Source organism: Lepisma saccharinum, chromosome 3, assembly GCF_977018435.1.
Source record: "Lepisma saccharinum chromosome 3, izLepSacc3.1, whole genome shotgun sequence".
Lineage (NCBI taxonomy): Eukaryota > Metazoa > Arthropoda > Insecta > Zygentoma > Lepismatidae > Lepisma > Lepisma saccharinum.
In genome coordinates, this window is record NC_139231.1 from 37,649,320 (window position 1) to 37,667,402 (window position 18,083).

The 18,083-nt window shown below is 38.5% G+C and overlaps 1 protein-coding gene across 3 annotated transcripts in view; it reads left to right on the forward strand.

The window, feature by feature from the left end:
• Positions 1–5,316: 5,316 nt before the first annotated feature.
• LOC145984983 (uncharacterized) overlaps positions 5,317–18,083 on the forward strand; it is a 382,735-nt gene continuing 369,968 nt past the window's right edge. The window contains exon 1 of one of the 3 annotated variants that reach the window (XM_083118457.1): positions 5,317–5,486. In XM_083118457.1, the coding sequence (XP_082974583.1) occupies positions 5,405–5,486 (82 nt within the window). In that variant the 5' untranslated portion in view covers positions 5,317–5,404. Of the gene's footprint in view, positions 5,487–5,552; positions 5,636–18,083 lie in introns of those variants that run through there. The other 2 variants (XM_083118455.1, XM_083118456.1) reach the window with 2 other exon arrangements.

Here is an 18,083-nt window from a genome sequence, read left to right on the forward strand (position 1 = left end):
GCGCGCTAAGCCTTAGGCGCATGAACCTAAAACAGGTTCTAACAAGCAAACTAGGGCCGTGTCCAAAAGGTGCAAGACCGTACTTGAAGTGAGCATCCGAGTATGGTCTTGCTGTGCGGTCTTGAAGTCGTGGACTGGAAGTGAAAGTCTTTCGAATTGCACTTAGACTGCAGCGGCAAATACGACCAGTAGATAAAACTGAGGACTTGTTGTTTTCCCCGCGTTCTAAACACTTGTTTCTCATCATAGAAATCACATAGCATTTTCAAATGTTACATTCATTTCCACACATTAAAAGAACTTCAACCAACAACTTGCTAACCTAAAACCTGTGTTGCTGGCTTTCTACTTCCTTGATTTCAAACCAATGATCAACGAGTACGGAAATCACGTGACCAAGCGTGCAACGATCTGAACTCCGAGCTATGGTCTCGATTGATTGTGTGCTTGGCGTCCTTGGAGCTTTCGAACCGTATTAGGTGACGTCACTTCCGTGAAGACCATACTTCAAGTCCGTACTTCGTACCTTTCGGACACAGCCTAGGTTATTTTGGGCACTAAAAAATTCATCAGTTGCGTTATTTAAGGAAACGCTGACGTAACTTCTTATTTACCTGCAAAGGGGAAAAAATAGATTAAAAACCTAAAACCAGAGGTCTATTCATTAAGGTCAGCAGGGTGTATTCTCGCAAGCTAGAAAGCCCCTTCTTGTCAACAATTCTTTGAGTTCTCTCAAATCCAGTTTTGATAGTCGTTTATATGCAGAAAAGGTGTAGGCCTATATCCATTTTCAGAGAACTAAATAATATGCGAGAGCTTTTATTTCAGCAACCCGATCATTACGCGATTAAGGATCGCGTTTTACTCGCTCTGTTCCAACGCTAGGCGGCGTTTGTTTACCTAGCAGGCTCGCAATCATGGCGATGAAATTTTGCAACTGGATTCGTCTAGTCAGTGCATATGGTCGCGACTAAGTCACTTCATTATTTTTTTACTACTTTAGAAAACTTTCTGCACGCTCCCATGACGGTACAGCTTCATTCTCGGTCTCGTCTCGGTATTATCCGTAGTGGCGTAGCAAGGGGTGGGCGAAGTGGGCCATCACCCGGGGGCTCGTGCCAAAAGTGAGCCTCGCGTCCCAGGCATTGACACGGAGAATGTAATGAGGAGAAGACAATGTGGAAAAAAACTAATCAATAAAATTAAAACATTCTGTTTTTATCTGGTTTAGAATTCTAGTTAAACGTTATAAATTGAATGAATACGTAAAATCAGGGGCGTAACATACAGGCAGGCGGGGTCCTCTAAGAGGGCCCGAAAAGAGCAAAATATATCGTCGTATTCTCACGTGAAACATTTGCGAAAAACCTCATGATATCTTACTTGGACATTTTTACCATTTATTCTTTTATTGATTAGAAAACACTTTGCCTTGTATTTTCTTATTTCCCTTAACCCTGCACCCCGGATTTTAATAAGTTAACAATAAAGCACTTCCAACTGCCACGAAGCAAGTGTGAGGCATTTAAATGCTTGCGTTGTTTCATTCCTTCCTACATCAGTCCCGTACACAGGACTTTCTTAAAGGGGGGGGGGGGGGCAGATCCGAAAAAATGAGACAATGGAAGATAAGAAATTCTGTTGGATTCAGGGAGTTAGGTTATTTTACGTAGATTTTCTGACACTTTTGGCTATTCTCGTCGATGAGGATGAGTGATGATATGATGAAATTATACAGGAACACTCACAAAAAGCACCCATGCCCAGCCCGGGAATCGAACCCGGAACTCATGGCGTCGTAGCGCGCTGTGATAATCACTCAATCACGATGGTCGGCGAAATGCTTTGATGTTCTAACTCCACTTTATGCACAGTAAGGCTAATCGGGACCGTATCCATAGTTTAAAGTGGGATCCGAACCACTATGTGCCTCCGCCGGGTATCGAACGCGGGACCCATGGATTCCAAGGCGACGACGCTACCACTGCACCATCGGGGAGGCCCTTGGAGTATTGGATGTGACCACCAATGTTATGGTTAGGGCTCGGAAGTTGAGGAAAAATCCTTTCCTTTCCTAGTGTCCGAAGACGAGACCCAACATAATATATGTTCATTTTGGGTCATTGTAGGCCAGAAAAAGGTGGGTTTTATTTGTCCTTTTATGCCTTTTTCGGCGTTTTTTGGCTTATTGGTCCTTTTTTAGCCTTTTGTTAGGTCTTAACGGCTTTTTTTTGCAACTTCACCTTCTTTCGACTACGTTCTTACTGCCCATTCTCAATTCGAATCATCATCAGTTCATCACCTCTTAAACATCCTTTCTGTAGTAAAGAAATAAAAAAAAGAGAGAAATAAATATATTTAAACCGATCCCTGAAACGAGAGAAAAACATTTTTGGACGACTTAAGCAGGTACGGTACAATTTAACCATAACTTGTCTGGAAGGTCGCGCTGTAAGTGGCAACTTCCTCTTGTTTTGAAGCTTTCAGCACGGTGTATAAGACCAGACAGCACGCGCCTGCAAAGATCTCAAGTCAGATAAGAAGGTGCCGCGCATATTCATTAAATATGTAACTAAAACTGAAGTTATTAATTAATTTGGATCACATTTATACGTCCTTTTTTCCGTTTTTAGGTCCTTTTTTATATTTTTACGTATTTTTATAGGTCTTTTTTTGGCAATTTATAGGTCTTCAACTTCCGAGTCCTAGTAATGGTAGTATTGCAGCTAGTGCCAAGTGTACACCCAACGGCAAAGTAATATACCCATTGGCCATTTCTACTTTCATTCGGTCTGTTTTGCATAGTGTGATTATAATGTATTGAAATAAAAACGCCACTAAGCAGATGTCAACATTAGCTTCTCATCAAAAGAATTTCATCCCTTAGAACAACACAAGATGTAGAGTAAAAATAGAATAAAAATGATGATGAATAATTTTCCTATTATCATCCTTGCTATTGGCTGTACAATTGTAGAGTTGCAATGTTATGGTCCAAAGTATGTCACGTGCCAGTTCCGACGACACAATGAAAAACGCAAGGAAGAAATGTTTCCCGAGAGCGACGATAGATGGCAGCACGCCATGTAAAGAAGAGCAGAGTTCATTGTAGAAACAAGGAGCGGAGAAGAGCGATTATATATATTATAGTAAATGAAAAATATATAAAGGAAGAATATAAAAAATATAGAAGGAGTGAATAAAATGTGTTGTTAATAGCAAATTAAGATAAATAAGAATATGCTCGTATATGAAACAATTAGGAAAGTTAATAAGTGAGCAAATGAATTCAGAAATGTATCTCTCTCCTTTTTGATTTTCTGACGAGGAGAACATCGTCAGCTTTTGTATTTGTCCGTCTCTCGGTGGCGCTGTGTCAAATTAGACGCCCCGAAGCACTTATGGTTGCGCTTCTTATTAGACGCACTGGGCCATGGGCAGCGCTTGCTGTTAGCGATCCTGGGCTATTCCCCTTTTGGTCGTTACATAGGAGGTGGTGCTACTGTCAGTTTAGTCAACCCTACTCTTTATATAAGTATAGCTTGTATCGTATGCCAAAGAAGCGGGGAAAGCGAGCGCATATATGTAATAAATAAGATTACGCTTTAAAAGGAAAGACAATAAATTAGAAGAAATAAAAGAAGAAAAAGCCTTTTCCTAAATAGAAAGAAGAATAAGTCTTTTCCAAAATAGAAGGAAGAAAAGAAGAAGTCTTTTTCAAAAGGAGACAGAAGAAGAAACCTTTTCGAAAATTAGAAGAAAGAAAAGAAGAATAAGCCTTCTCCAAAAATAGAAAGAAGAAAAGAAGAAGAAGTCTTTTCCAAAAATAGAAAGAAGAAGAAGTCTTTCCCAAATAAAAAGAAGCAGAAGCCTTTTCCAAAAATAGAAGGAAGAAAAGCCTTTCCCAAATCAAAGATAGGAAGGAAGAAGAAGCCTTTTACCAGAAATTACAAGAAGAAAGAAGAAGAAGATTTCCTTTCAAGAAGAATATAACCGACGTAAATTTGGAATCAGCAATAAATATATATTTCAATGTATATACAAGCTTCACTATATATTTTCTCTGTATTGTGTATAGTTTTCAGAATATAGATCCGCATTTAACTATATCCTCTTGGCTATAAAACGCTGTCTTATTTGGAATTCTCGAAAAAAGAACCTATCCCCTGAGATTAAGATATATCTGTAGCCGTGGTATGTTTATTTTAAGTACGTACCCCCAAAGGGCGTAGCATAGTGGCGCCCATAACGTGGAGCCTTACCTTAACATACACCCAAGGGCGTAGCAAGTAACGAAAACAAACCAACTCACCGATGGACCCAACCTTCGATCCGACAATCAGGAACACATTCCCTTACAGACAAAGGTTGTCACATGGCGTACGGCTTGGTGTTTATTGTTTATATTCAGAAGTATTCGAATAATAAAGTGTTCCGCAATTTAACAATGTTTTCATTTTTTTAAATTCTTATACCTCAGCCACGATAATTATATGGTTAGAAAATAATACATTTATAAATTAAATGATACCGGTACGTGTTAGCAATGATTATGAACATGAAGAACATGTTAAATGTGAGTTAACAAAAAATGCATCAATGATTATGAAACAAAAATTACTCAATGCTGCAGACTGCAGACTTCTGGAGCCTGCCTATGTCCCCAAACATCCCATTTATATATGCAAGCACGAAATCGAAATTCTTGCACAATCTGAAAAATTGTGAATATTATTTTCGTAGTCTTTTTTTTTATATCTTTACATTGTAATATTTCACAGTTCTCTCATCGCTTCCATAGCCCCTCCCTTGGGCACGGGCCTGGCTTACAGCTTCAAATTTCAGCTCCCAGAAAACAGATAAAGACATTTTTAGGGTGAGTAAAATTATTAAATATCATTCTCGTCAGTAATTTATTATTATTTAAATATGATAAATTGCTGACTAACCCCTGAATATTTTGTATCGATTCACATTGAGATTTCAAATTTAGAAAACCGATGGGGACCTCAGATTCTAATCCCGCCCAGGGCCTCGCGATATGTTGCTACGCCACTGATTATCCGTACGTGTGTGTGTGTGTGTGTGTATGTGGTAGGTAGGGTAAAACAATCTTTTCTTGTTTCGCGAAGCATTACGATCTGTCATTAACTTCCAAGGAATAAAGAAGATGTTTTGTGTCACACTTATTTTTCTAATTGTGTCAGCGCGAGAGGCATGGCGTTATTTTTGGGTCGAGCAGAAACGTAAAGGTCCAGGCAGAACGGGATCCGAATTGGAAGTAGCCCAACACCCAGAGCACAGGTATCCGTGGCCAAACAGCCCGAACAGCATCGACACGCGGAAAGGCAGTGCGTATGCGTGAGTTTGGTCATTGCGAAGTCGTTATCAGTGGTGGTGGAAAATGGCAACTCTACAAGTGCCCATGCATATGTTGAGGCGGGCCAATTCGGACTTTGGGATCTACGAGCTTGGAGATATTGCAGGTATGTAGGCAGGTGGTTTTGACAGGTCTGGGAGAGCAAGGTAGTAGATACGTTGTGACTGACGCGGACTGCATAGTGAAATGGACATCGTATCGGTTCGGCTGAACACGTGGTGTTACAGACCCATATGATGGAAGTTCTTCACCTTGGTTAGTTAAAAATCAGTGTTTTGGAAACTTAGTTTTTAAGTGTAACTAAGTTGCTGTTTAGTCGAAAGTTAATGTGGTTACAGCAGTCACTCTGGTAACGTGATAGTTTTGCGTTAGTAACACGTTACTGAAATTATCATAGTAATTGTATCGCTGCTTGTTACTTTGCGTTATCTTGATTAATTCACGAGAATTTGTTTCCCAAGACGAAGCATGCTTTGTTGTGTTGTTTTCAACTTGTGTACAGTAAAGTTACACTGTAAAAACAAGGGTGTTGCAAGGATTTATTTCCGGGTAGAACCAAAACTTCGATAAAGTGTGTTGGAAGATGGTTGAGTACTGAAAACAACAGCTGCACTGTACTATCACTGTGACAGCTGTATGCATAGAATATTCCTTTTACCAATATGTTATCGAGCGAATTAGATTCACATGGGTGAAAAATTTATAAACTGGTACAATTCCGCAATTGAATTAAAATTTAGTTTGAATAAAATATGATGTTTTATACTGGAAGTATTCGGTTTTTGAAAATTCCACTAGAAAAATCTCAAAGTGCACATGAATTGTATACTCTCCTGAAGCAGATTTATTAACTCCTGATTGGTTACTACTTTAGAAATGTGTATACCTCCCATCCCACTCACTTAAAAGTAACATCGGCTTGAGGCTTGACTTTGTTAAATTGAGTTATATCTTATTGCATTGTTTAAATTGAATTGTATCTTTTTTCCATTGTTTTGCACTAGATTTAAACAGTTCTTACCTAAAAAGGTTTTCCGAAGTTACGGCTATTATCACTATGCAGTACAATGGGTTTACGTGGATTGAATTCTTTTGGATAGGAAGATAACCTGATGCAGACAGAGGAAACTTTTAATGATTTTTCAACAGCAACCTCTGCGTGTCAAATTATTGTAAGGGGAGTACAAGGGGTACAATTTGAATCCAAGGACATAGAGGATATTGTACCCCCTTCCAAAAATTTAGCGGGGTATAATGTACCCCTGTGGCAAGTTGTAAAACAGAATTTAGAAGAATACTAGAAATGATTGTGAAAGTAAATTTGAGGTGCATGTTAGTTTTATACCCCTTTCGTGCGCCACTGACAAGGTGCTTCGATGTCATCACGATTGCGAAAAACAAGGTTCTTGCATATATCGTATAGCTACGATACAACGTTTGTGGATTTGGGTTCAGTTACGCCCCGCTTGCATAACATGAAAACAAACATGACGCAATCAACAACAGTTAATGTCATTTTCGAATTCAACACCCCAAAATCTACAAAAATGGCTGCTTTTGTTTCTGTAAATATTTCGCTGTAGAGCACAAAATTTTCACGGACGGCGATAACCCTGTGATATGCACTAGTGCCAGGAAACATTCATTACAGACAATAAGTCTACTTCTCCTTATTGTTTGACGAAGTAATAGTTTGTTGTTGTTTTTGTTCACTTTATGCACAGCTAATCGCGACTTGGCCTACAATTTAAAGTGGGATCCGAAGCACTATGGGCTTCCACGGGGTATCGAACCCGGGACCTCTTGATTACAAGTCGACAACACAAAGTAATAGTTTGCATGAAGCAACGCAACGGTAACAACACGTTATCTTTTATAAATAACTTACCCATTTTGAAATCTTAACAGCTAGTTTCTTGGCCGACTTACCCTCTCGAGAATTATGTCGAATTGTTTTTAAATTTATAGATGTCGATGTTTTATGTTATAATGTTTTTCAGAGCGTGCAATTTATGCAATTCGCAAATAACCTAGATATTTTTTCCAAAATTATGGTTCTGGGAAATACAAAACCTCCAATCCAGAGTTTTTCGCAGGTTTTTATTCACGAAATGTTGAATGCACCATCAGATAGCGAAAAACCGTGTGCATATGATAACGCCACCAAACTTAGCATTCTTAAACTAAGATAAACTTTTGGAACTCGAAGTTACTTCAAACCGTCAAACCTAACACTCCTAATTCGTTAATATTCATTGTAAATTTATTGGTTTTTGCCATTATTTTTTTTTATGCAGCGGTAGGCACCGTCCCGTCTGGTGTTTTCGATTGTCTTTTTGAGTGCTGTATTTACTTGCGCATAGCTTTCGGTCTATGCTGCTTCAGCCTGAGGTACTTATATCTCTAAAAACAACATAAAAAGTTCGCAAGCAACATAATCTTCGTAAACAATGCGAACTTTTTCATCTTTCAGCGGGGGTACAGAGGGACAAGGTTACATTAACCTATGTAACGACTAACTTTTACACTGTGTTTGAGGTGAAAGTCTGTAGCTTGGGATGCTTCTATGGATTAGCATGGAGACAGTGCAGTTGGTGTGTGTGTGTTGGGGAGGGGGGTGATTTTGCAAATTATCATAGCCGTGCTGATGCTTTAAGAAAACTTCAGAGCCTTTAACCCACTGCTGTACCCCTCGAGAATTATGATGATTTTTTTAATCGACAGATTTCTGTTTTACGTAATATGATCTAGCGATGCGGGAAACATAAATAACGGAGATATTGGATCGCCAAGTATCGCAAAGTAAAAATCTACCATCTCTGAATACTTTCGCCAATTTTTATTAGTAAAAACTGTTTGTATGAACAGTAAAATAGCGAAACAACACGTCTGAAATTCTATCAACTCGAAACCTAACACTCCTAACCTAATGACGTAAAATTATAGCTGCTGTTGTGCAATGTTTAGTTGGGTGCTATATTCACTTGCTCGAAGCTCGCGGGCTGTTCTACTTCACGGTAAGGTAACACTCAGATGAAAATATAACAATTTCTATTTTTCCATCAGTTCATAATGTCGCTCATTACCGAAAGGTAACTGTTATTTTCGTTACGCCTTACTTGAAAAGTAACTGGAGCTACAGCTACTTATTTCAAAAAGTAACTAGCGTTATTTGAAAGAGAAAAAGTAACTCGTTACTTCCAACCACAGGCTCCTCAGAAAAATGTGGTCATATGGTTTGTGTTTAACTTAAGCTTATCGTGGCGATGAGATGATATTGGTGAAAGGACATTTTACAGAAAACATCCATGCATACACTGGGACTCGAACCAGTACGTTATACGCCCATTGTGACGGACTGGTAAGAATAATGCGATACGTATTTTGCATTTCTATTATGATTATTTAGCATTGGTTTTTCTGCCACTTTCAGCCAATCGCGACGATGAAAATGAGTGGTTTTTAGATGACATTGAGGAAGAGCTAATCATTAATAGTACCCATGTCCAGAACAGGGACTCGAATGCGGAGGCTCGACGATGGCCAGATCGAAAGGCGCTCTGCCACCTAGACGGCGTAATGCGCTTCGAAGGCATAGAATTCAGGTCCAAGCACTGGAAAGGTATTGTTATTGTCCCATAATGCGTGGATGTAGCATCATTTTGATCGTCCTGTCATCATTTTATCATGTATCCTCATGGAGTGTCCCATTCTACGGACACCCTAATGTTAAACGCACTCCTACGTAGTATACACCCTGGACTGTAGTTTGCAGACTAGCGAGGCTTTGGCGTGTGGAATTGTGGCCAATATAATATTCCGTGAGGCTTGTGTCGTGTGCTGCCCTTTCACCAGTTTCATCTTATCACCATTCACCCATATCGTCGCGAGTAGCCAAAAGTAGGAGAAATGCGACAAAAAGTAACCTAACTCAATCAATGAATTCATTGCCGCCACGACCCCAGACGTACAGTCACCGACAATAAACATAATTGACACCCAATTCCTAAAATGCGATGTGTGTGTTGCCTAACCCTACGGCGATAAGCAAACTTAAATAGGAAGATTAGCTATTGCCGCTGAGGAAGTGGGTATTTCACGTTTTAGGTGTCACACTTCTATTGCCATTGACTGTACAAAAGCTACCTCAGGTTCCGGGTTCGAGACCTCGGACTTGAGAATTCCTATGTGAGTGTTCTTTCATTAACTCCATCTAACTTTCATCCTAGCCTATATTATCTTAGTGAGGCTGGAAAATAATGTGAAATAGGACAATACAAACCTGAAACGTGGGATGGTGAAAACATGAGTTGACGCTGAATATACTTAGCCACCGACGCGGCAAAAGTAAAATGAAAGCATTTTGCGAGCCTCTGTTGCAACCCACGGTTAAATTTTATAGCTCAAGTTTTCTTACTGCTAAACTTGTACCTCGGAATCTATGTGCTGAAGACTACCAATTGCTGCAATTCCAGATGTGGCCTACACATTGCCTGGAATCAGTTCACTACAAGCATAAGGAGCAGCTTGTGTCCGTAGCACCAGCAGGGTTGTAAAATTGCTAAAGTAGGATAATGCAAGGTTTGTCTGTCAATTGCTGTTTACACTGGCAGGGTCCCATGTAGTCATCAGCGGGAGGTGGCCAGACATCTTCCACTCCCCCCTCTCTCTCCGTCACATACAAGCAGGGTGTGAAATCCCGGGGGGGGACAGGGGGGAATTCCCCCAACAATCTTGTCATGAAATTTCCCCACCACCAAACTTTTGCGGGGAGGAGAGAGTTTTTGTTCTAACAATAAACTTAAACAATTAGTTTTTGGAGTCGAATATACTTTTACTGGAACAATAACGAAAACATTCACAAAGAACTGACAACAAACAGCCTCATCTCTAAGTACGCCGAACTCAGCAATACCTGGAACACAGAAATTAGTCCGAATTGTTATTTCTTCTTTTCTCATTGTCTTTCGTCAGCTACAGTAAACTACGTATATAAATATGTTAATGAAGTACGTAATATCGTTTACAGATGTGAATTTTTATATAGGAAACTATTATCTTCTTAATGAATGTCTCTTAATTTTCCCCCTCCTCCCTTAGTCACACAAATCATTGTTCATGCTCATAGTATCAATAGTATATTAAAATCATCAATTTGCAATCGAATTTTAAATGAGGGACACTCGATATAATATATTGTATAGCTATGTATTTCATAATATAATTTATTTAATCTCCACCAATCTCCAGTGATTTCGCACCCTGCACACAAGCATGTGCACACAAAAACACAAAGTTTTGCTCCCTTCTGAATTCAATGTCGGATTAAGCTTGTCGCCCACTATGACGCTCCGAACCGTTGTGTGAAACATTTCATGCGTCTTTCAGAGCCCATGTAGCGCGGCACATCGCTTCGAACCGCCGTGCATTGTGGATTTTTGTTTACCTCCACAGAGGATGCCAGAACTACACGAAAACACCCGGAATGACACGAGAGCATTTTCGGAAACGCGCATGAGAAAACACACACACACACAAATCCACTCTATAAATCTATAGGCACTGTTAATTTGAATATTGTCTCTAAAAATATTACAGAACGAGTTAATGACTGACACGTCCTGCAAAATGCAATAATATTTCGTGAAGAAATAGAAATCAGTTCGGGAATTATATTTGTGTGAATAAATTAATGAGTCATTTAACATTTCAGTATTTTAATGTTTTGTATAATTAGTGTCAATAATAATAATAATAATAATATGTACTTTATCTCCTCCAGAAAATATGTATTTCATATTTACACCTGAATGTAGTAGGCTACTGTATGGCATCATTTCCTCAAAGCACTCTGCGGATATCCGTAAATTCTGAAGTTTGTTTGATTTGTTTTTAAAGCCCCTTTATGCTCAGGAAGGCTAATTGAGACTGGACCTACAGTTCAAAGTAGGACCTGCGCCGCCACTTTGTGCCTCCACCAGGTGTCGAATTCCGGACCCCTTGATTCCAAGGCGACGACGCACTACGCCATAGATATTCGCATAATCCGGATTAATCGATCTTCAGAATATATATATCCGTAATTATGAAATCCGGATATTCGCAATCCTTATTCTGAAATCCAAGAAACTGACCTGTCCTATATCGAATGTCACGTCTCAACAGCCTTGTCTTCGCGAAGGTCAACTTGTCAACTTCAATTTCTGAAACATCGATTCATTTGTCATATTCAGGTCGGACTTATTTCATTTGACATGTCTTCCTATCAATTGTTAACCTTCATACAATGTCCAAGGAGGAATCTATTATTTAAGAGCTTAACGAGAGACGAAAGGAACATTTCCTTGTGGTTACAAGAATTGTCTGGAAATTGGAAAACCGTACGAGGCAAATTCAGAAGTTGGCATGTTAATATACTTATATTAACTTGGTTCTCGGAGGATTTTACATAACCAATAAGTCGATTTGCTATTTCCTTATTGTTCAATAATTTAGCGTTTATTTTTGTACAGGACGAGAGAGTTTCATTTTTTTTTGCCGTATCTATACCGCTAAGGCTATTTATACGAGTAGCTATTAGGAATATCGACTTTCAGATACCCACAATACCTTGGTGACCTAACGCTTGAATGATGGAGAAATATTTTTAAAAAATTGCGTTACGTATATGCTTAGCGATGGTAAAAAGGGGTGAGTGAAAGGGCCAGTCGTCCTCTCAAAAATGGACTTTATAAAAAACATCATTAAGATAAACAACTTTCAATTAGTTTGTATTCCATCCTCAGAAATGTGGATGAAATCAACTATTTAACAATCTTCAATTGGCTCAAAAAGTAGCGTGAAATGCAAAAAGGAGACCAGAAGTAGTGTATTTTCGGAAGGAAAATACCAAATTACAGAGATCCTCAAGGCAGAATCTGAACCCACGACCATACCAAGAGATGTGCACTAATCTTGATGCCTAGAGCACTAATACATAATTTTTAATCTTGTGTGTTCAACCCTGAGATTGGTTTGCTCAACCAATTTTTTATTCGAAAAATTTTACTCCTGCTCACTTCATATATTATCTTCTCTTACTTATTCATTGTTTCGTATTTACAGAAATTGGATCTGGAACTTGTTTATATCTTGTTCTCATATTATTGCACTTCCTCACCTGTTCCTGTCTTTGGCTTATGTCTTCATTTCTCTCTAGCTTTCGCAATTCGCATCTACATCGATTTGTTTTTATACTTAATTCTGGACCTGCAATGTGGTTTATCCTTCTATTCTTCCTTCAATTACAGTTTCCAGTATTCCTTCATGCTTCAAGCTATGGCCCATCAGCCTGCAACTTCTCTGGAGTCTTCGCAATCCATTCTATACATTACCTATGTGCACTTCTCCAAACATCTTCGTTTGTTACTCTGTCTATCCATTTCATCTTCAACATCTACTGTATTACCACGTTTCGAAGGTTTGTAGCACTTTAAGCTTCAGCTACTGTTTTTCATCCATATAGTTCCGTGCCCCAGGCGAATACCTTCAAGAACCTCTTCCTTACAGCCAAATCTATGAAACCGGAGTTTAATAAGTGTTTCCTCTGGTAGATGGTCCTCCTTGACTGTGCTTCGAAAAAGGTTACTTCTTACACCCCACTTTCTTCCACATTTGCCCCTACAGTATGCCCTCATATTGCTAATCCTTGTCTACCATGAGAAAGTAAATTGTACTTTCCTCCTCCGTCCCAATTTTGGCACCCAATCACCGCTACTGGTCCCTTTGCGTGCTATCAAAGCAAAAACAAGTGTTCGAGTTACTATAAGATTGTTTTGAAGTATTGTGCCATACTTATGATGGTATCAATGATAATGATAAATTTTCATGGACATATCAATTTGTTACGTACCCAATAGGACCAAGTCATGTAAATAGTTTGCCAAAGAGGAATAGAGATGGCAGCACCAGGCGTGCAAGACTAAGAATTAGCATAATATATGTGAATAACTTTATAAATAAGAACAAAGCAAACTGGAAAGATGAAAAACAATAGAATCTACTATAAGAAGATAAAGAATACATATAAAAGAAATAAATTAATGTATATACGCGATAAATTAAATCCGTGATCATATGTAAGTTAATATGGAAATGAAAGAAGTCAAAGCAGTGATACAAGTTTGTATCTTTGAATAGATATTGAATCTGTATGATTGATTTACACCAATGGCGGCGCGTTCCAATCGACACCCCACAGCACTTTTGGTTGCACGTTTCAACCGGTAGCACTTACTTGGATGCGCGTGTCAACCGTTTGCACCAAGTACCCAGTTAGTGTTGGCGCGTTCCAATCGCAGCCGCAAGGGAGGAGGTTAGTATATTCCCAAAGCTTAAGGGAGAAAGCTGGATAGAGGAATTCATTAAATCGTCAAAAAAACATAAATAAATGGAAATCCAGAGGGAAGTTCACAGATAAGACAAGAAGGAAGTCCAGAGAGAAGAATATACAAATTGAAGAAAAGAAGTAATAAAAAACATATCGAGATAAAACTTGACTGTAGATGAGAATTATAGTTAAAAGTAGCTCATCATGTAAATATTCTATTTCCATGTATCCTTGTTTATATAATATATTCGTTTAAACGTCTCCATTGGAAGGCATCCTGTCTGGTTTCGTTGTCTACAAAGAACCCTACCCTGTAGATATTCTAGCTGAGGTTTAAGATTAAGATTCATGCACCTTGCACCAAATAAAGGTAGCAAATTTTAGGTTCACTAAAATCAAAGTTGAGGTTTCCTACAAACAAAGTTGGGTCGATACGAATGATGTAGGTTCACTATAGCCGAATGTTCACTACAGTAGAGTTCACTACATCCAGATTTGAATGTACTTTGTCTGGGATAAATAATTCCAAATTTCTGAAGTGGAAAAAAGAAAGTTCAGCTAAATAAAAATTGAATAATTATTTACAAATATTGAATTTACGCATTAGTACAACCGGCGACAATTTATACAATCTTCAGAAGTGTCGATGAATAAGTTCTGCTGAAGTTGGCTCCACGTTGTCCTCTTGTGCCTGTTTGTGCCATCATGATGTATCAAGTTTACCTAGGATATTTCGATCCTCATGAAGTCGTACGTAGATTCTAGTTTATCTAAAAAATAAAGGGAAAAAGCACAGATTAGAACCAGTTTTGTTAAAACGAAATTCCCTGACTTCAGGTTTTCCAGACAGAGAACCAAAATTTTGCAGACCTTGTCATTAGAGCTATTCATGTATTGGAATCCCACGTAACCAAGTTTTTAGAATATTCACTTCACACGTTAAAAGTAATAAGGGAAACTGTGTAGAACTTGACTGTTGGATAGTGCAATAAGGGATAAACTTTAATATGTTGACTAATGGTAAACAAATAATTCTTTTTATTAAAAAAATCATAACATTTATAGCATAAATGATGCTATAATTTATAGTAAAATTTAGTAATATAATCCTCATACCAACCAAACACAACTTAAAATTGCAACAATAAAGTGGTGAAAGTCAATAACCACCTACTGTAGTAATTTGCTGCTTCAAGAGAGTTCAAAACGTGACCCATTTTTCTAGTTTTTTTTTTAATGTGCATACTGCAACTACCGGTAATACTGAGCATACCCCATTGAAGAATAGTTTGTCCAGAACAAATTGAAAATTTTGTGCTTGTACCTTCTTCTTTGTTAGAAACCCTACTTAACAAAAAAAAATGTTGATTTTACCAGAAAAACAGTTAATTTCAGTCACATTTCAAAGATTTTTCCACCAAAAAGAAATTCCCTGACTTTTCCAGGATTTCCAGACTGGTGCACGCCTTGTCCATACATAACTTTTTTTTTAAAAAAAAAAAGAAAAAAAAAGGAAAAGGCCGCGCCAACTGGCGAACTAAAGTGGACACTAATTTGTTTCCTCCCCTCGTACTCGCAGTAGACGAAAATGTTCCCCTTCGCTTGTGCCAGAATGTTCCCATATTTATAGCTTCTCTACCTTGCTTCGTTAGCCCTGTCTCTGGAAACTGTGGAGCAAGGCAAGCATTACTGTAGAGAAGGGGAGAAAGCGAATGGGCGGAGCAAAGCAGTCTCGTCTCTCTTTCGCTAAATCCGCCAATGGCCCTACGTGTCTGCAAAATGTCTTCTTTTTAGTCGAAAGTGCAGTATTTCTTCAAGTACAGCCTGTTTTATAGATTAGACCGTAGGCGGAGAGCGCACAAACAAAAGGCTGCGTGCGCTTGTGGTTAAAAATGTATACCACGAGCGCACAAAATCCATGGCGATGTTGCCACGTTGTGTCAACTGTTTTTGCCAACCTAATCAGTTTTATTTGCCACATCCCAGTATTTTCATCGTTTTACGAGTACAAACGAAGTCATTCATTGAATTCATGATATAATAAACATTTGTAATTCTTTCTGATATTTGACTTTTTATGTAATTAAATGATCCTCTACACAGGTCAGCCATTACACAATCATAGATGTAGCAACGCAGCATTGGATGTTGTGCACTCGTGGCATCTTTCATATACCACGAGCGCACACTTTCACATGCGCTAGTGGCCTGCACCCATAGATTATGCCCGACTATGGCACTTATTCTAATGTATAGATAGCGTATAGGTGTTTGGTGTTGAATGGGAAATCTTGCCTGAATTATATTATCCAAATGTGAAGGATTTGAATTTAAAACCTGATCAAAAATGGAACGGATGTAATGAGAAATTCATTACAAAATATTTTGTAAAACAAATGTCAGTATTTTCATATCACCAATTACAATGAATGCTTTCTTTCAAATAATAAAACAATTTAATAGAATTTCAATTACTTCTACTTTCAGAAATCAAATTGGGATATACATAAATTGACTTTCTCTAAAAAATGTTATTTATGGTAAATTTATAAATACAAAAAAGGGTTCAGTTCATCTGAAGTCTTCTAACAAACATTTCGTAACGTTACCAAATATACAGGATGTACCAAAAGTCCCATTACCCGCCCTCCTTTGAATTGAAGACAAACCTACAAAATGTTATTTTAACAGCATGCGTATGATGAGAGGATGATATACCATTAAATCAGACCAATGAACACCATTTACTCCAATGTATCTGTGTGCACACCGCCATTTTCATGGCACAGTATTATTCGCCTCCAGGTGCGATGTGAAATCCTCCGTAACATAAGATGTCGGATCTGGATTTCAGGTGGCCATTTTAAGAGAATATCTCAATGATGTGTTCAGAGACAAATGGATTGGACGAGGATCGCCAAATTTACCAGCACCTCTAAAATGGCCACCCTAAAGTCCAAATCTGACATCTTGTGATAATGCGCTATGGGCACACATCAAACAGAAAGTCGCCCATAATCGTTATCAGACAACTTGGGAACTTCAAGAAGCTGTTCACAGTGCGTTTGCTTCCCTCACGCCAGCCATGTTACGGAGGATTTCACATTGCACCTGGAGGCGAATAATACTTTGCCATGAAAATGGCGGTTTGCACACAGATCATCTGGAGTAAATGGTGGTCATTGGTCTGATTTAATGGTATAGCATCCTCTCATCATACGCATGCTGTTAAAATAACATTTTGCAGGTTTGTATACAATTCAAAGGGGGGGTAATTGAACTTTTGGTACACCCTGTACAATACTGCTGTATGGTTAGAGAATTATTAAGACTTTTATCTCTGAGTTATTCACATAAAGTATTATAGTGAGTTTTTCTACAAGACCACTATCTTTATTTTTCAAAAATAGATTTATTGATATATTATGAAAGTTTACACTATTTGGAGCATTTCTGAAAAATCCTGAAGTTGACAGGTGCCACCGTTCCCGAGATATATCAAATCAAAAATATCCAATATGGCGGACTCTTTTCAAGATGGCGGCCATCAGCACGCAGATTGCGATTGGCTACTAAACTGAACATGTCTTAAGTGGTATAACAATTGATTCTACCAAGTCTCATGCTTTTATCGAAAAGTCAACGATTCCGGACTTAACCGCCAAACTGTGATAAAGACACACTTTTTTGGTGCTGGCTGTCCTCCATTTGGAGACACATTTTATGACGCATCTTTCATTAATATATATTAAAACTGATATAGTTTTAAAGCTCATTAATTAGGCTACAACTTTTATTGGAAACAATTTTTTGTCATTTCATTTGTTCAAAAGTTACATGGCAAAAACTTCAGAAAGTACTGGAAAAAATTCACTTTTTGAAGATTATTTTTTAAATTACGGCAAAACCATCAACATTATCGAAAAATTAAACAGAACCCTTTTTGTAGCCCATCTAATGAGGATTAAGACTAAAAAAGATTACCTGCCTACGATGATTGGTCACGGAGATATAGGTCAATAACTGAGAGTCTGCGAAATTGATGTTCGGGGGGAAGGTCGCTGGAGGGGAGGTAAGCGCGGCGAGGAGGGGCAGGGACTTTTGGGATTTTGCACTGCTAGTAGTGTTCTAACAACTGACCAAAATTCAGCTTTTATGGAATATTCCCGACATGAAACCTTTATTGACTGGGCTACATGGTGTATCGATTATTATCACAGCGCGCAACGAGACCAAGGGCGTCGGCACCGGGTGGGCGAGGGTGGGCTATAACCCACTTTAAAATAGTCTGAGCCCATCCGTCTGCCCACCCAAATAGAATGAGTACATGATATT